Source organism: Acanthopagrus latus, chromosome 5 (genome assembly GCF_904848185.1).
Source record: "Acanthopagrus latus isolate v.2019 chromosome 5, fAcaLat1.1, whole genome shotgun sequence".
In the NCBI taxonomy this organism is placed as follows: Eukaryota; Metazoa; Chordata; class Actinopteri; order Spariformes; family Sparidae; genus Acanthopagrus; species Acanthopagrus latus.
In genome coordinates, this window is record NC_051043.1 from 22,308,261 (window position 1) to 22,328,119 (window position 19,859).

The 19,859-nt window shown below is 41.2% G+C and overlaps 2 protein-coding genes across 3 annotated transcripts in view; one reads left to right on the plus strand and one right to left on the minus strand.

Annotated features, from left to right (window-relative positions):
* The window catches only part of hsd17b4 (hydroxysteroid (17-beta) dehydrogenase 4), a 30,446-nt gene extending 28,380 nt beyond the window's left edge, over nucleotides 1-2,066 (minus strand). The window contains exon 1 of the mRNA XM_037097564.1: nucleotides 1,770-2,066. Within this exon, the coding sequence (XP_036953459.1) occupies nucleotides 1,770-1,806 (37 nt within the window). The 5' untranslated portion in view covers nucleotides 1,807-2,066. The remainder of the gene's footprint in view (nucleotides 1-1,769) is intronic.
* Nucleotides 1,760-17,386, plus strand: prr16 (proline rich 16). Of its 2 annotated transcripts, none has more exons than XM_037097566.1 (3): nucleotides 1,760-1,896; nucleotides 7,724-8,814; nucleotides 14,386-17,386. In XM_037097566.1, exon 2 carries the CDS (start codon nucleotides 7,778-7,780, stop codon nucleotides 8,591-8,593), a length of 816 nt encoding a protein of 271 aa, XP_036953461.1. In that variant the 5' UTR covers nucleotides 1,760-1,896; nucleotides 7,724-7,777; the 3' UTR covers nucleotides 8,594-8,814; nucleotides 14,386-17,386. The 2 variants fall into 2 exon arrangements, with proteins under 2 accessions (XP_036953461.1, XP_036953460.1); XM_037097565.1 differs by lacking the exon at nucleotides 1,760-1,896 and adding an exon at nucleotides 2,429-2,594.
* Nucleotides 17,387-19,859: the final 2,473 nt, after the last annotated feature.

Here is a 19,859-nt window from a genome sequence, read left to right on the forward strand (position 1 = left end):
CCTCCAAAATGTAGTGGAGTATAAAGGTAGAAAATGGGAGAAAACTGAAAAAATTTAGGGAAAATACAAATATCTGAAGTTGTACTCATTACTTGTGTAAATTTACTTAATTACACTTCATCACTGCATTGGTGGACTTGGAAAATGCTTTTGAAACCATGATTACAAAAGATTGTTTATTGAGACTCCTCTGCATGTATTTATCCTCATTGGAAAGACAACACTGTTAAAATTCATGTTTTTGGGGGGGCAGCTCCATAGGTAATTTGTATTTCTCCATCTGACTTCTGCTTTGATGCAAATACTATATCTGGTGTCACTTAGTAGCTGCCCATAAAGTGTGTTGTATATATTTTTAAACGGTTTCCCTCAACTAATGTTCTATTCTGCGGTCTGCTATATTATTTGTATTCTAGCCTGTCTGGCCATGTGTGACCAAGACGGTTTACAACACTGCTTTCTTCTTGATGAGATGTTAATTTCAGCCATGTTGTCAGGATTCACTTTTTGCGTTATGTTCCATCTAATGTCATGCCAGGGGAGACAAAGAGCTCTCTCCAGATACAAAGAGGATGTAAATGAACTATTCAGATGGAAATACGATTTTCTATCAATCTGAAGAAATAAGATCGCAGCAAGGCTACTGAACAAACGAAAAACAAAGACAAATATGACAAGGCAAATCTTGCCATCGGCTTCCCCAGTGCAGCAGTGGCTAATGAAGAGAAACTACAGTGTGTTGTGTGTCTTAAATTATTAGCTTCTGACTTACTTTGAAGCTGAACATGTTGAGATGCATAATGCAGTGACTTGTTCTGTTTCTCAGTGAGATGTCACCTCAACGTTGCAGGTTTGGTATTAATGACAGACATCGTTTTAAATTGATTTTACTGTACAGTGGGGTTTTTTTTTAGTCCTGGTCCTTGGGGCCCCATGTCATGCATGGATTAGATATCCACCTGCCCAAACACACTTGATCGAAATCAATGACCGTTATCGTTATCAGGCTCTACTGCCGTAACAAATCCCAGGTCTGTAACAATTTGTCAGTCTTCTTGTAGGTGCTGACTACAAACAAAATTACAAACTTACTCAAACTTGTATCTTGAAGAAACATGCTGAGACAGCGACACCATTCATCCTATTACAATAACTGTACCATCAACATTATTTTGAAGCTGTTATTTTATTTTAAGTTTTTTTTTTTTTAAAAGTTAGATAACGTTACCTTAAGCTAGTCAAAGGACAGGGGTAATTCTCAATAACTGGTGCAATAACACAAACTCAGAAACATCTACTTTTTCCACAACTGATAAAAAACAGAGAAGTGAGAGAAAAAGAGAGGACAAAAGGGGGAGGAGAGAGAGAAGAGAGAGAGAGGATGAGGGAAAGAAGAAGAAAGAGAGTAAGCGATAGCGGGGAGAGAAAGGGAGAGGGACAAGGAGATGTAGCGAGAAGAGACAGGGAGAGAGAGTGGGGAAGAGGAGAGAGAGAGGGGGAGAGGGGGTGAAGAGAGAAGAGAGAGAGTAGAGAGAGTGCGAGAGGAGAGGAGAGGGAGGGTGAGAGAGAGAGAGGAGAGAGAGAGAAGTGAGGGAGAGAGAAAAGAGAGAGAGGGAGAGGAGAGAGAGTGTGAGAGAGAGAGAGAGAGAGAGAGCCTCCTCTGCTCCCGGTGTCGTCGCTCGCTGAGACTCTCAGAGGAGGCTGCGATGGAGACAGGATGAAACTGACGGGCTGTTGTTCGGAGGAAAGTGGCCCTGGGGTGTCGTTACCTGGCGGCTTTCCGGGGTGTTTCATTACCAGAAGCATTTATCTGAAGAAAAAGGAGGAATGTGTAACAATTCTGCCGATGCCTGAGGATTATGGACCATTATATTAACGACCCGGCTGTGTGCAACGGTTTGGATAACTGCCCGTGTACTCTTTCTTCTTCTTCTTCTTCTTCTTCTTCTTCTTCTTCTTCTTCTTCTTCTTCTTCTTTATTTCGTTTCTTCGTCGTCGTCGTGGTGTGCTTTGCATTTACTGTAGCTCACCTTCTTCTTCTTTCTTTTTTTTCACGCAGTCACGTTGGCCGTTTTCCCACAAAATGTTGAATTTAGCGCTCACCAGACGTGAGGGATATTCGCGGCACGTCATTTTTGGGTCGCCGGACATGGAGGTGTAAAGAGGCGAACCGACCTGTGGACGGGCTTCGTTTCGCAGACAGTATGATACGATATTTTGACATAACGGTTATTTTTTGTGTTACGCTCTATTGCGCATGCCTGGTGGTAGATACAGAACGCTGCCCGACGCCACTTCGCTCCGTCCTGGCCGTGATGTAGGAGCACACACAAAAAAAGAAAAGAAAAGTGACGGGAGCGGAGGACTAACATAATGCGTTGGCAAAGTGGCAGCAGCGTGTCGACAAAGGGATTCGACTCGAGATCCTTCGCGAGATAGACTGTGCCACAAACCGAAGAATGTCAGGGGCACCAAATGCGGACGCTGAAGGACTAGTCTCCAAAGTACAAGTGAAAAAGGAGATCAAGACAATCGTGGAGAATTTGGAAACCATCCTGGGAGACCTCAAGGATGTTGCTAAAGAACTTAAAGAGGTAAACGAACAGGAAGCCACACACGAGCAGTAAGGTCTGCCAGGTGTCATGTCATTTCTGCTGGGCTGGTGTGTGATCTGTGTGTGAGAGGACATGGGAGGCTGATGTCCACCTCACTGGGGCCTGGAGAATGGAGCTATGACACAGAAGCATTCACACACACACACACACACACACACACACACACACCTCCACTAATGTATGTGATCATTATCTCCAACATGAGAGAGACAGAGAGAGAGAGAGGGGGGAGGATGTGTGGTGTGAAATGACATGACAGCTCCCTCGCCCCAGACTCACAGGCTTCAATGAAAGTGAGAGGAACGTAATCACAATTAATATTTAATGGACAAGTTGGTACAACCAGGAAGATGCGTTTGCATTGCATTTCATCATCTTAATGCTGACTGTTGTTTGGTGTGAATTATCTCCAGCCAAACAACAGAGCAGTTCACTTTTCACCTCCCTCAATCTTATCCACGTTAGTTCCCCCTAATTTTTTTTTATCTTCGTCTTTCTCCGTCTTGCCATTGTCCCTCGCCACATGACTGTATTTATCTCAGCCACTCATCTTTATTCTTTCCCCCGTCTTGTTGCTTTTTTTTTCTCCTCGCTCCTTTCTCCACAGTGTCTTTGTTAAAACTGAAAACTCAGAACCGTCTGTTTGTGCCATTCAGTCCTCAGTGATGCAGAGACAGGGGTGTTGGATTGGAGTCGGAGGGGGCGTCTTTGAGGGATTCAAGCGTTATGTGACCATTTTCAGCGCCTTTATTTACAGCAAGTTGTCCTCGTAGAGCCGAGTGTGCAGAGCAGAGACGTATTTTCTTTTCATTTCTTTATATCAGTGGTTGCTCTAACGTCACTCACTAAATCCCATGCCGCCTCCCCAGTTGTAATAACCTGCAGTCTTAGCTGCTGTTATGTTTACATTCCTCCACTGGCCATACACAAGACATCCGACCCTGCTGTGCTGAACCTTCCGCCCTAACATGACAGCCTGTCACTCTAATAAAACCCTATTGCGTACAGCCTCTGGTTCCTACATTATGGATGGGTAGTCGACGCAGCATCTGTCTCCTCCTGCATCCCTGCTCCCCTCATTCTTTTTCTGCAACTTGAGCTGAATTAGACCACTTCGTGTCTTTCAGCAGTTTTACTATGTCTCACAGCAGGATCCAGAGATGACTGAGAACAAGAAGGCATTGTAATCTGTCTTTTGTAATTATTTTTTTTGTGATGTGCCCTCTTTCTTTTTCTTTCTCTCTTTCATTCTATCTATTTATTCTTTTAGCTCACAGGAAATTGTGTAGAGGATCAGTTATTCTGACACCACACACACTAAACATGTACCTTGAGGGGGTGTTACTATCAAAGCCAGTGTTTGGGGTATAATCCATTTGAAATGCAGTTATCTGTTATAACTCACAGACAGGGCTGGAACCGAGCCTGGCTCTGAGGGGTGACCCTGCCCAGATGCTTGGCACAGGCGCTGACGCTGCCTGGCCTACAGCACCGGCTGCACACTGGGATACTGGTATTACCTCCCGTGTGTCCCAACAAATCATCCATTAAAAGACAGCGTGGGGGTTTAGCTCCATTGCCTCTTTTTGCCCCAGCCTTATGACTTTCTCTTTATCTCTCCCTCTCAGTCACTCTGTTTCTCTCCTCACCTCTTTTTCAAACCCTCCGATGATATCTGACGTATTTTTTTTTACAGTGGGCTAATCTACTGAGTACCCTGAGATGAGTATAACTAATTCAGGAAATTAGCATAATCACAATGTCATTATTCTAATTATTTTCTGATTGCTTTCGCAGGTTATTTCAGCCGTCTCATCTGTTATAATATAAAGTTAGGTGTGCCCAGCTAAACTTGAATTAGCCTTTCTTTGGACTCACTGCTGGAGCCTCAAATAGTGAGGCAGCCAGTAATAAAATGTCCCAACATCGCGCTTCAGTTCTGGGCATTGACGCAATAGTGACCGCAGGAAGAGAACCAGGAGAGAACTCGTCTCCAAAGGGAATGTTTTTCGGAAAGACCTGGATGAATTTTTTATCGCTTGAATATCAGTTATTAGTTCCCAGCAGAGTTTAGCACCATGTCTATTCTGTTTGTTAAACGGCCTTTTTAAAATGTAATCCCCATGGGAGGGGGATTTGGGGCTGGCTTTGAAGGCAGAGTGGTGGGAAAAAAAGTGCTGGAAGGGGTGCAGACAGCCTCAGTCTGTGCCCAGCATAGCCTCATTCAATTCAAGGTTGTATTGCCTCCATTTTTTCTCAAGTCAGAGTATTAAAAATGTTCCCAGATGAAGAGTCTACCTGTGGCAGATGCACCTGCCCTTTCTGGCACACTCTTTCTGGCAGTGTCCTAATCTGTCCCCTTACTGGAGTTTAATCCTCACTGTCTGGTATTTTCAAAATGGTATTAATGCGGTAGCCATTTTGGCATACTAGGGGTGAATAATAACAATCTGTCTAAAATGTGTCACATTATGATCGCAGAGATTGATCCTTCTCTACTGGAAGACTACTCAATTCCTCAATGGCTGAGGGAGGTGATGCAGCATCTAAACCTTATGGCTCTTTTGATAACTTTGAGAGAATGTGTTAACCATTTATGGATGACATTAGAGCTACAGTAAAATTCCATCTGTCTGAATGTAAATCCTAATGGTGTAACTCACATTTGTATGCATCCTGCATCTGTGTCTCGCTTTGTAGCCCATCACAATAGAGGTGGTGACATTGGCAATACTCATTCAATCCGATTGAAATGATGTTGGTAAGAGATTCTAACTTAACCGTTTATATGGACACATAATAAAGTGTTAAGACGTAGATTTACATGCTCCAAAGCACTTAATCAGAAATTAACTCCTTTGACATACGCGATAACCGCTGTGAAGCATCCAAATCTGATGGAAATATAACAGAAGAAGATGACTTTACCAAGAAATTACACCTTATTCATTATATTTTTAAGATGGACCCACAGTGTATTCTGTTTGTGTTTCTGGTTTTCGGTGGATTCATGCTTCGTTCATCTTTCCAAACACTTGTTTGAGTACCTTGTTGTTTTGAGCTGTTCCACCAGCATGGCATTTCAACAATACTTGAATCTTGTAAGATCTTCAACAAAAAAGTTGTATCAAACAAAGATCAGTTTAGTTTTGCTACCTCCATGTTTCTTTCTATCCCTCCCAGAAGCGACATCACCTAATGAACATATTTTTTGCAATCAGAGGGAAACATCCAAGAGATCAGATTAACTGTTTATGTGGTTCTTAGACACAAATATTTTCCTAGAAAACAGATTATCAACAGTTTACACCACCAGATCAAACCTTATTAGATCAGTCTCCTCTGATTTTGGTGACTATACGAGGCATTTTTTTTTTCAGATTAGTCTTTTATTCAGAAAATTAGTCTCCATGTAAACGCAGCTACTGAGATGAGATTTGTGCCGATGCCCGTTTGTCACCATAATATGTTTGCATATTTTTTTCTTTTACTCTTGTCGTGTGGCAGTCCTGTATGTTCAGCATAAGCCAATATGAATATGTAAAGAGGAACAGAATCCCACATAACACTTACACTAACCCCAACCCAGGCAACATTTATGTGTACATGCAAGGACGTTGTCTACCCATTACTGACATAAATGCTCAGGAGACTAACTATGACCATGGATGATTCCATACAATGCAAGTGCATGCTTTTAGAGAGGCATTTCGCACTGTACGTCACTTGCAGCAGGTACAGTAAGAATGTATGCAGGTCTCAAGGATATGTATCATGTATTTATTTATTTATTTATTTTTTTTGTATTATCATCTTCTGCTGCTGCATCCTTACTACTATTTCCGGTTATGCCTGTTGCCTTTAGATTGCCAACAAACCAAACATTGGCTCCAACAGTTCAGGCTATGAAAAACAAATTCCTCTTGGACGGCAAAAAGCAAAACATTGCTTCTAAATATATATTTTCAATTCCTGAGACAAAATCTTACCAATCAGAGATGTTGTGCCATTTTCTCTTTATTATATTCATTTTCTCTATAGCACCCCTTTATAGTCATGGTCTGCAGTCTACTGTATTCATACATTATCTTACAGTTCAGGATTCCTTTTCCAGAGCAATAACCACAGGGCTGTTACAGTGTATTTCACAATGCAGTCTCCGCTTCCACGTTGGCACACTGTACATTACTGCACCACTTCAACTGATAGTGTTTGCTCCTTCGTATTGTGTTGAGAGTGGATTTCTGATGTGATCTTTTTGAAAAACATCTTTTTTTTTCTTTGGCTTCCCTTTCTTCCTTGCCATACCGTGGCTGCTCGTTCTAATTCATGCCATGATGAATTGTTTCCTGTGCGGTTGTTAAGATTTATGACACTTTTGTCAGCAGAAATGGATCTTCCCTCCCATACAATTTCTGATCCTCCATGTCGATTTAGTTGTACTTGGGTTTTTTTTTTTTAAATATTTTTGAAGATTCCTATAAATCTCTGACTTTCTCAATGTCAGCTAGCATTTGTGCTGATTTTCCCTAATGGGAGCCTGACAATTTATTCATTTTCACATCTGCCTCCTTTCCTTTTACTATATCCCTGTGTTTTCTGTGTTTTGTACATCTGTATTTTTTAACGTTTTACATTTAATTTTAACTCTGTTTTTGTATCATAAATGATTATATTTGAGTCTTGACTTCCAGCGCATGATTGGTATTGTTACTCCTCTCGGCTCAGATGGTGCATCTTGGGATTGTTGTCGTATATCACTTAAGTCAAAGTCTGGCAGGCTCATGGGCGTTCCCATAAATTGCGGCGACATTTCTTTACTCCCTGGAGTGGTTGTTCCGGAGATATCTCAGTCAGTCTTGAATCTCATTCATCAATCTCTTATATCAAAGTGTAACGTCTTTAAATTTTTATACAGGGAGGTTTTCAGTTCATTAATTTAGAAGTTGGCGAGATAAGGCATCAGCTCATTTCAAGAACTGTCCTTTTCACCCTCCAATCTACATCATGATTCTTTTCCCTGTCACCCCGTGTTATTGATATTTCATCCCCTTCTGCCACATTGTTCAGTATTGTATCACAGTGACCCTTTTTCTTCTTGTCACCAGGTTGTCCACGACATTGACACCCTGACAGGTGACCTGCAATTGGAGGAGGACGGAATGACGGACAGCTCTAAGACAGACACGCTCAACTCCAGCTCAAGCTCCACCACCACCACCACCACCGCTTCCAGCCTGGAGAAGATGAAGCTCTTCCCCGAGGACTGCATCTTCAAAATACCTGCACCCATCGCCCCGGCCCCCATCAACCCTCCTGCAGTCCTGACCGTGCTCAAGAAACCCCACCCTCCCCTTCCGCCACCCAGACTCACCCCGCTGAGAGCCGAGGATCACAACATTAAGAATCTGCCTCATCCAACATTAGTGTTATCAGGGAATATATCCAAGGCCAGCGGGTCTCTAATGAGGAATGGCGGGGTTTTTCCACTGAAACCAAACAGGGATTTATTCTCCTCCACGCCGTGTTTCATTTCCAACGACGGCGGCATCCCTGAGTCGGGCCTTGTTCCTTCATTACCCAGACCTATGCCTCTTCTCCGCCATGAAAAGAACAAATGCCCCAAAGACCCTGGTAGGGAGTCTCGTGAGAGGGAGCGTGTCCGTTTCAGTGAGAAGGTCCAGTACCACGGCTACTGTCCCGACTGTGACCTCCAATACGATGTAGACGACACAGAACTGCACCTACAGGCTGAGCTCAGCGACTTGAGGCTCAGCCCTGTGCATTGCTGCACTTCCTCTTCCCCACCTCCTCCTCATGCTCTTCCTCATGAACTAATGTTGGAAAACGGTGGCCTCTCAGTCAGCCACAGTTTCCCGCCGACATCGAACACTCCTCCGCCTTTTGTGCCTCCTCACCCGCCTTCCCTCAAGCCCCAGAAAACAATCCTACGCAAATCAACAACTACCACGGTTTGATGCCGAACCCCTCACTCTGTCTTACTTAAACATTCTTGAATCATTCATAGTGTTTTCTAGTTTATGAGAGCTTTCTACTCCAGCTGAACTTTGGATTATCCAAACAGAGAGAGAGGAAGGGCTGGGAAATAGGAAACAAAGGGATGGATATAGTGAGTGGAACAGAGAGAAAGGCATCGCCACGGGCGCTGAGGAGTACACAGAGAGATCAGGAAGAAGCGGTGAGTGTTTGTGCATGTATGAGTTTGTTTGTCAGGAAGAGAAAGGGAGGAGGAAGGAGAGTAATTGCATGTGTGCTCTGACGCATATCTGTGAGTCTGCAAACAAGTTTATTTGTTTATGTGCTGTATATTCATTCGTATATCTATATATATCTGTGGGTAGACAAGTAAGCATATGTGTGTAGAAGAGAGAGATGTTATGAGCGTTAAGTGGAAAATGTACAGGGATTTTAAAAATTTCACGAAAGACTGCTGACAACACTAAAACCAAATTGTATCTGTGTCTTTGTGGAAGCTCTCGGTACTAACGAGTCTCAAACTCAGGAAGTTCTTTCGGAGAGGGGCTCTAATTAATTCATGTCCTTCTGGATGAAACAAGAAAACCCGCTTCCCCTAGATTTCTTACAAAGCCTTAAAGTTCTTCCCATACACTAACACCTGCAACTAACTCTCCACCACAGAGACATATGTATGAATAAAAGCTTTAATAGGATAAATGTCACTGCAGTGCAGACAGATAGTGGCATCTACAGTATATACATTCACACAAGCCTGCCTGGAAGAACAATTAGGGCTGAGAGACAGACATGAAGTCTAATACTTCCTCTCCCCACATCACCTCTTGTCTCTACAAGTCCCATTTTTGCTGACATGTCAAGCTGTCGGAGTGAAAGAGGGGAGAGAATATGTGAGCAGAGCGACATGGTGGGCTGCTGAAGAGAGACAAGTCCTCGATGAAAAAACTGCCATTTTGATTTGTGTCCACTAATGAATTCTAACTGTAAAATCTTGAATTTTATTTCACATATTTCATGTTTAGACCCCCACTATCCCTCACCGTGATGTCTGTGAGACTGGTTGGACTGAAAGCTAATCAATTCTGCTCCTGAGCAGAGAGAATCAGGCAGAAAATATGTTGGGCTTTAATCCCATAGAGGACTGTAGATCAGCAGTCATATAATACCAGCTCAGTCTCTGAGCATTTGGTAGTCTCCACTTTATTAGCTTTTATTAAGAAGCATATGTAATAAAGCCTTGCCTAAGATACGTCTTAAAATCATTTTCAAATTGAGTGTCGAGGAATTCTGTGTGTGTCTCTGCCCACGTCCGTGTGTGTGTGTGCATAGGTGTGTGTGAAAGCACATGTCAGTTTGGCAGACTTGGGGAGACAGCATACCCTGGAGTTGGATGAGAATAGTAGCACCTTCCTCCTAGCGATGCCCTTAATTAGCCGGATTAGACTACTGGAGATAGCAGTACAGCCTCAGATAGCCTTTGTACCAACATAAGCCTTGGAGCCTGAACTTCTGCTGCACATATTCTTCCTGGTAAACAGAGAGAGAGAGAAAGAGAGAGAGAGAGAGAGAGAGAGAGAGAGAGGACAAGCTGACAAAGGGAAAGGAGAGAGACAGTAATGTGTGCTTAGGTGGCAGGATGTTACATGAACAGTCCATTTCATATGTTTCTCATATGTGCATGTTTAGGGTTGTGGGGGAGGTTAAAGTTAAATCGGGGTATGAAATAGCGCACTGACGACTAAATCCAATGCTTGACCTTGCTGGCCTAACAAATCTAAAATCAGCGTCTGGATTAGGGATCAGTTGATATTCAGAAATGAGAGAAATGAATACGATTGAGAGAGTGGGGGCTAAGGACAAAGAGGGGGAGAGTGAATGTGTGGGACTGAGAGAAAGAGAGGGAAACGAGAGCATGTGTGATGGAGAGAGGCAGAGAGAGAGAGAGAGAGAGACGGTGAAAGAAAGAAGACACGGTGATGCTGTGGAGGCTGCTGATGCTTTCTTGGCTGTATTGTGTTTGCTGCTGTGCAGGAGCATATGTGTACACATGTTTGTCCCTAAAATGATTGCCCTCAGTGTAGAACATCCACTGTATTTACCTTTTATTGATGGATCGTAATGAGTCTGGCAGCAGCATGCTCACACACAGGCACACACATACACACAGAGGCACATTCAGGCTGAAAGAGCAGAGTGCTACAGAATGGAGTACAGCCAGTATCATCAATAGATGCAGCTCATAGGGGATTTTGCCACTGTAGCACTGCTTATCTAATGCATTAATCAATGAGCAGAGGAAATTGACACGGTGGACTGGGACTTGATTCCTCCATGTTTGCGTTTCTTTTTTCATTTTCACCCTTACTAGATGGATGTATGGATACTATATATATAAAGATCATTAAACACATAATCCTCTTTTCATAAGCATTAACACCAGTGTCCTCTTCATAACCAGTGTTTTGAGTTTTTATTTAATTTTTGCATGAAAAGTGACTCTTGATTCTTCACTGCTTTTCTCCACCAAGTTTAATGTGTTTTTTTTTTTTAAACTTATTGAATTTAGTTGTCTCAACACCACTGTGACAGATTGACCTTGCTGCACAGGCTACAGCTCAGAGATGAGGAGCAGAGCTGTTACAAAAAAACTGATGTTTGTTCACTTTCAGAGCCATTACAGTGACTGTCCCTATTTCTCTTTTCCAACTCACAGTAGTGATTTATTACCTTTAACAACTGGTGGACATGGACATTTAACAAAGGCTTGGTTCCTCACCTTAAGAAATATGGGATGAACATATTGTGTTAAAAAGCAATGATTTGAAGTTAATTGAATGGGCTCTATGTGAGGGGATTTATAAAGTGGCGCTTAATCAAAACCTTCCCTGTCGCTCTCGGTTGTCTATACAGGCCTGTGGATGATTTGTTGAAGTAGTTCAACGCTGCTGGATTGTGGATTTCTTTATGAAGGACTCAGGTTGGATTTTCTGTGACAGCAGGATGTGACATTCTCGAATAACTCGTCTCAGCGCCTCTCTCTACCACTAACAGAGAGAGACAGTAGCTAACGTTAGTTTAAGAGTTCTCAAATTTGAAATATTTTCCAAACACAAACCGCTGCATAAGCACTTTGCCAAAATAAAGAAAAAGGAGTTGTAAATCAGGAAGGTAATCTCTTGCCAGACCGTCCAGACACTATATGAATATTTGTAGGGATGCATGTTAAATATCAGACCTATGAATTAGCAGCTATTCATCGGTATATATAGCACCGAATAATATGAAGCCAAATTGCGTGCATTAACTTTATCCAAACGTCTTGTCATCAGTGTGGACATTTCTTACAGTTTTACTGGAAGACTACATGATAGCAATCTGCAAAACATGCTCCACAATAGAGGAGGAACAATGTTTTAACACAACAGAAGCTATGGAATATTAAAATATCAGAGTATTTGTTCAATACGTCAGGTCTTTCTTCCACTCAGGCATGAACAACTACTAGTTATGAACTTCTTTTTAAAATACAAAAATGGGAAATTATCAGAGTTATCGGTTTAGTCTGAAAAAATCCACTGGCGCTCAGTTGGTCCACACTGAAAAGTATTGAGGTTTAATACTCAGGCTTAATGTCAAGTCATAGCCTCCCACTATCCCGTATCTCCCTGTGTTCTCTTTCTTTGCTGTCAAAATGTATTTTAAAATATGTATTAAAGTCATTATTTTACATGAATCTGTTTAAATATTTACCAGCTACCTCAGGTTTGTGGGGAGTGTGAAGCGATGGAAAGACTGTTCATGCATTAAAGTTCATAGTGGGAGAAACAGTTTTGACATTTGTGTGGACTCATCGTTCACAGTTTGATACATTCGTCCATGACTTGTTATCAGATTGTCCTCGTAACACAGAAAACCACTGCTCCTCTGACCATGAGTGTAGGAGTTGTTCACTGGTTGTGTAAATGGCTATCTGAGCTCCAGTGCTCCAGGCTCGAGGATGAAGTTGTAATGGGCAGGGAGGAGGTGGATCTTCACCGCCTCCATCATGAGTCAGGACTGACTCAACTGTACTGACCTACTCCCTACAGCTCACAGCTCCATAGCCCACCTCTCTCTCTCTCTCTCTCTCTCTCTCTCTCTCTCTCTCTCTCTCTCTCTTTTGCTCGCTCGCTCGGTCTCACTCTGTCTTAATTTCTTTCTTCCTCTCCCCTTGGATGATGCTTCACTCCCACTCAGCAGCAGCTGTATGCATAACAATCTCTCCATGCACATGTATCTCTATATACATGTGGGTGGGGTATCTATTATTAAAACATATCTGACACTTTGTACAGCAGACTCATTTGGCAGGATGTCCAGGATTGTATGTTGGATCAAAAAAGTTCCCCCGGCCACCTCTTTCCTGTGCTGCAGCAGCTTGCCGCCTTCCTTCGCTTCTTACCTTTGAATTACACATGACAAAATTGTTGCCTGCTTGTTATGCATCTGCTATTAATGGCAGCGTTCAGCAGCTCCTCCATTTAATGGTTGTGTGTAACACACGTCACTAGTGTGACACCTCATTTTATCAGGTTAATAAGTAGATCTGCTGCCTCCATAATAGATTAGAATGTCATCGTGCTGACTGGTTAGATTGTATTTGTAAATGTAAACCTGTTACCCTGATAACACAATTGTCATATGTGTGCTTATAGTACTTCAACTGGCTGGTATTGCCTTCATCCCGCTTTCCAACCTGGCAAGTGCACAGTGTGCAATAAGACCTAATAAATGTGTCAGAGTGAGACACACATTTTGCCAGTGAATATTAATTAGCTGTTGTTTCTCCGTCTGATTGTTGGTGGTGATAGTCTGCCAAGAGACACAGTTGTCTATTTGCATGCATCATTACTTTGATTTTTGCTCCCCTCAATCAACCGCATTTCATCATGATCACTCAAAATGAAAACGTTATGAGGAAAGCATTAAATAAAATGAAAACCCAAATAACTGGAGTTGCTCGCCAGAAGGCATTACATCTATTTGGAGATACTGTATGCAAAGTTCATTATGATACAAAATAGACATGACCTACATTGCCAAAACTTCAGAGCATTCAAAAGTGAATCCGTCGCACACTGGGCATGGATACTGGCTCGTCTTGGTGTGTCTTTATCTGTGACTCAGACAAAGTCATGATGTGGGAAAATGAGTGGGCATGTGTGTGCGCGTGTGTCCTGATTGGAAAAAATGTGTGCACACTCATATACATACACTTTAATATGAAGGGTATACACATGTGTTTAAAGGTGTACAGGAAAGCAGTGGGGGCGAAGCAAACTTAATCAGAAGATTTCACGCTGCTTTGGAGATTGTTAAAAGTTAGAGGCATCAGCTGCACCTTAGGCAGGGACGGTGCACAATATCTCAACAACAGGATCAGATTTGTAAGAGCCAAGATGACCCAGATGGGGCCTCCTGCTCATTGAACCACTTGACGAAGACACTGGGAAAAAAAAATGGCATCTATTTAAGGAGAGCGTCAGAGCTTGGCAATTGTCTTTTCATAAAATGAACCCTCTTTAATCCATAGAGGGAAATGTGCTAGGCGGCTCGGTCCTGTTAACTTTGATGACTTTGTGTATGAGCGTCTGGGTGTTTGTGTGTGGGCAGTGATACCTTGGTGTATTTTCATTTTGCTCTGTGAGAAGCAACCATGACTGCTGTGTCAAGTGACTCTCCTCTGTGCAGTCTGATATTCACACTAATGTGTTTCCTCTTTTTTCCTCCGCAGGGTCCATTGAGATACTTGAGATACAAGTGGAAGAGATGCTTGTTTCGTACACTGATCGACCCCAGTTGATCGGCAAGGGGGGGGGCCTGAGCCGAGGCCAAGCATCAACTTTTTTTTTTTTCTCTACATAAAGCGCTAATGGCTCTCAACCACCAGGAGCTCATCCAAATTTATACTTTGACTTCTGAGCACTGAACGACCTCCAGGCACAGCTGTGCCAGCGCAATGTTACTGTGAAACTGGGGAAGGATGAAGGGCAGCCACTGTATGTGCATGCATACAGATATGTACAGATGATATATAGGTCGTGGAGGTCATATTTTTGTTACATAGAAGTAGTTGATTTAAAGTTTAGAATGCTGCTGAAACCCTATCATAAGTGAAGAGGCATGTTTAGTTGAAGAGGAACAGGATGGGGTGAAATGATGTCAGCCAGTATTTGATTGATGTCTTTATAGACTTTTGCTCTGTGCATACTCAGATGGAAATCAATGGCTCCACTCAACCGATGGAATTAGCCTTTTAAGAATTGTAATTGTTTGTGTCTGGAGAGCCCGACAGGTCTGCCCACGAGCAAAATGCTGCTCGGCTGGACTGCAGATAAGGAGAAAAATTGTATTATGTCAGTATGCACAATCACAGTGTATTTTTAAGGGGAAAGACTAATGGTTTGAAATGAATGATGATGTCGTCACTGATCTGTGTCCAGACATTAAGTTCATTGTATATCAAAATCTGTGTGCTCAACTGGTGCCATGCAAGCTGTGTTTTTCTTTTCTTTTATCACGATGACATGCAGAGATGGAGTTAAGTGACGTAGCTACAGCTTTAAAGGATCCTTGAAGAAGTAATAATTTGCATCAAATTTTCTTTGTATACAAATATACATGTACATGTTTGATATCTATATATTTCAGGCATTTTTCTACAGAGACTTTAACATTTAAAGAGATGATATTTTTGATATTGTGTTAGATGACTGAGAGGCATTTTGATGAAAGCTGACATTCCCTCGAGGTATGCATTTTTCAGCAGGGCATAGGCGGATGATGAGTAATTTATATATAGCAACAGGATGGTGTTTGTATGGATGAACAACAAGTGCTCAGTATTATCAAGAAACTTTACAGAATGAGCTGAGGAAAATTAAAGTGGAGAAGATGAAAGGCGTAAAACCAAATACCTAGTTGTGCTTTATCAGATGGGAGGCATGGGGCTGAATGAATGCATGACTGACTCTTCACTTTGTCCTGCCATCACTGTGTTTTTCTATGCATTTCTGTGGAGAGGCTGTCTGTTGGTGAGTCCAACATGCAGGGTGCTCTGCTCTCCTAGAGTTAAGAAGTATTCCCTCTTATTTCCTCACACAATGTCCATCAGGTTGTTTCTGCAGCCACTGTAAATCTGAAAAATCTCCTGGGATTTACCACATTGCTTAGACCGGGGGTCAGCAACCTTTGTTACCAAAAGAGCCTTCTTGCCAAAAGAAATCTGACAAGAGCTACAAAACATATTTGAGCCCTCTGATGAAGGTAACACAGCCTAAAAAGTCTGAATTAGCAAGATTATTAAAATGAGCATTCGTTAATGTTTTCACACACTTGTGGCTACTCTGCACTGGGATGTTTAGGCTTATATGGTACTTGAATTTTGCATTTTAAACAAATAAATAAAATTATAGCTGTAGCAGAGCTTTAAAAAAATTAACACTGAAAACAATAAAAGCTTGGGTTTAATTTTGACTAAAGTCAATCTCAGTATGAAATAATCCCCTTCTTTTTTAAACCATGGCCACATACAGCAATCAACCCTCGGGCCTGAGCATAAAACTAAGCAATATCAGCTCAGGGTCATCAAATTCATAGCATGGACACAGGATGTAGGGGTGCGGAGGGGCCTGCAGCACCTCATAAAACAAGTCATTAGAAGAAAAAAAAACTTCAATGAATTGTCCACATGATATAAAAGTATGAGGCTTAATATAACTTGACAGTTCTCTTGTTAACCAGTCAAGTGGATGAACTACACTGCAGACGGGAGGTTTGTATCAGACACAATGTTTTTTTACACAAGGAAGGAAATAACTTCACGTAAAACATTTGGCAAATTCACGAGAAGACCCAAATAATCAAGGATTTGTCACAGACTGTTTCACACAGTTGAAGTTTCTCCTAACTCAATAGCATGCAGAATTAAGAGATTTTACAATGGAGGCTTGGGATTTTTTTTCCTCCTTGCTAATTTAGACTTGCTGTGTTGGTGTCAAAGTCTGCTTTAATGCAAAACATTTTGGAATTGAACTTTTTTTTTTAATACATTGAATATAAGGTTATCCTGGCCACTGATATCAATACAAAAAGCATGACTGTCGCACACATTTACTACAGCTTCATTATACACTGACCTCTCAGCTCCTTGCAACTGTGACCGATTTACAGCATCCCTGGTTAACTGATAAAATCACAACTGTGTAGGCCGTTTTTTTACAAACATGGAATGTCAGCATCACTTGAGGCCTACAACAATGATATGTTAAAAAAAAAATAGCCATTATTTATTTCCCGCTGCAGGTTGCTGACCCCTGCCTGAGGTCAATGATTCACTGATAATTGAATAATAATAATATCAAAGTTTATTTATATGGCACGTATCAAAACCCAACAAATTGCTCTTACCAGGACAAAAACAGAATAAAAAGGAAGAATGTTAATATCTATAGTGAACGCATTTTCATTTGGATCAATCAAAGGGTGAGAAACGTCTATAAAATCTTTGATACACAGCCTCTGTCCACATCCAGGCCGGAAGCACCACACATGTAAACTCCACCTCTTTGTTCTCACTGGACACAGAGACTGAATTCATGAGCAAACTCTGGCTCAATCGAGATTCAGTTTTAAAGATGACTGGAATGTCTCTAAAAGCTGTCAGTGGTATTTTGTCGTGTGTGTCCTCAAACTGTTGGAAAATAACTTGTGAGAAGTAAACACTTTACACTTGGTGTCACTGTGTCGGTGTATGTTTTATGGGATGAAGAGGAGCAAAAAGTGTTGATTTTCATGTCTGTATTCTGTATCATAGACTGCGCTCTCGTCATCACTGTGAACTGGGAGTCAAATAGAGGAAATGAAACCGACTGTTGGAGGATCACACTTCATCAAAAATACCAGAGAGCAGTGTGAGCAAACTTCTCGGAGAGAAAAATACACGAGATGGCATCGGAAGCTGCGACAGTTAATTGAAGATTAGTGTGACTAAAGACCGTCGGCCGTCTCCAGAAGACACTCTCATGAATTCATAGCGGCTTGTTATGGTGGCACGCATTATAACGCAGGCAAAAAGCCAGAAGCTCAATGCCTTAGAAATGAAGGATGGGGTTGCAATGAAAGGGAGTTCATAACGTGACAAGTTCACAGCCATGAACTAGAGAAATGTGCATGGGAAAAGTGCAAAGCTTGACTCACGGACTGACTCCAAAGTAAAACAGCAGCAAGAGGTGGTTGTCCTGGGCAACTGTTTGTAGCATTGTGAATGTAAAGAAAGTCAAGAACAGCATTATTAGTGGCATTCTTGTCAATGTAAAATGTAGCCAATGCAGTATAAAAAGACACTAAGTCTATACGTGTTATATCATGGATGTATCTTAATCCTCTACAAACCTTCACGCCACAGCAGATCCACTCTACCACTACACTCAAAAGATATTATACAAAACACTCCAGCATGTGATACATATAGAGAATCTGTCAGGTGAAAGCCGAGCTAGTTTGCTGTCCAGCACATCCCAATACATAAGCACATCAGTTATACTGGACCCTAAGCATGCACTGTGCAGCTGTATCAGAGGGAAGATGTGAAAAGACTGTATCCATAATACTTAAATGTTAAAGAGAAAAAAGCACCGGGACAGTAGACAAAAGATGCAACTGATGGATTTTCAAGGAGACTCCAAAGAAAATATTTGCGTACATCCTGTACATGTTGAAGGCCTCAATTAATTTTCTGTGGTGAAGGCTAATGCGGCGATTGTATTTTAAAGTATCTCCATTTTCTGGAATTTTCATCCATTTTTTTTTAACAGCTAGCTTGAAGATGAACATCTTCAAACATGATAATCGGACAAAATATGGTCCACATTTAATTACTTTTAGTTAGACCAGCTAAAAGAACATATAAATGCATCGAATTATATTTTATGTTTATGTCCGTTTGTGTCACCTGGCTGTAAGACAAGTTTTGAAAGAATGCTGAACACAGTATTTTTACTTTGAAGTATTTCCACCTTGTAGGGTTGCAGCTAACTAGAGCCCGACAATGTGACACTATGACAAATTTTTTTCTACATTAGAAAATTGGGGACACCAATTAATTAATTAATGACTTTCCCTTTCTAGGATTGACTAACCTGCAGATTTAAACTTAGAATGAATCATGTAATGTTGCTGTAAATCCATTTTTTGTGTTTTTTAATATATTGAAGCCTTTTGGTTAGAATGAGTCAAGGTTGGTTGAACTTGACTCATAAATTCTTGTGAACCTTTTCTCTTGTGTTAAATTTTCGGGATTTCAGCTCCTCACCCTCTTGATGCAAGATTGTTCTTGTAGTAATTTTCTGCTCTGGCCACAGACCTAACCCCCGCTTACATTGTCTACTATTGCATACATTTAAGACCATTGAAAAAAGTTTGTGTCCCCACCACTTTAGCTAAAAGTTCTTTTCATAATAGTTGATAAGTCATTTGGTGCAAAAAATGTCCCCCTTCATTATAAAAATATCCACTTCAAAATAACAGAACACAAATAAAAGCCAATTTAAGAGGCTTGAACCAAAGAATAATAAAACTGATGAAAATGAAAAAATAAAATAAATCATAATAAATAAATAAACTTATACTAAAAAAAAAAAAAAATAGGGATTGAAATATTTAAAGAAAGCTAATATCTTAGTCACAATTCACAGAAAATAACATCACAAAGGGGAGTAGTAATGACAGTAAAGATCCAAATTAAGGAGCATAAATCAAAACAGCAGGAAATGAGAAGAGTCCACAGTCATCTTTCTTGAAGACTTGCTGGAGTTCACCCAAAAGTAAAATTATATGAAATATGCCCAGAGGGATGGGTTCATATCATCCCTATAAAAATGGATATGAGTGAGCATTAAATGTCGTTAACCTTTTAGTGATGATCCATTTCTTAAGATCTCACAAAATCTTTGGGACACATTGAATGAGTGTTATCACTTGGAAATGAAATCAGTGATGCAGAGAGCAGTGAATGCTGAGAAGATGTTAAATTGACAGAAGCAGAGAAAGAATAATCTTTACCATATTTATAATATTATTTTCAATTATTGATTTTAAAAAGATATAGATGTCTTACAGTCCACGTCAGTTAGAGGGAGTACCCATGGTCCATCCATGCAGGTGCAGCAGCAGCTGGTAGCAGCTGTGCAAAATTCCACCTTTCCAAGG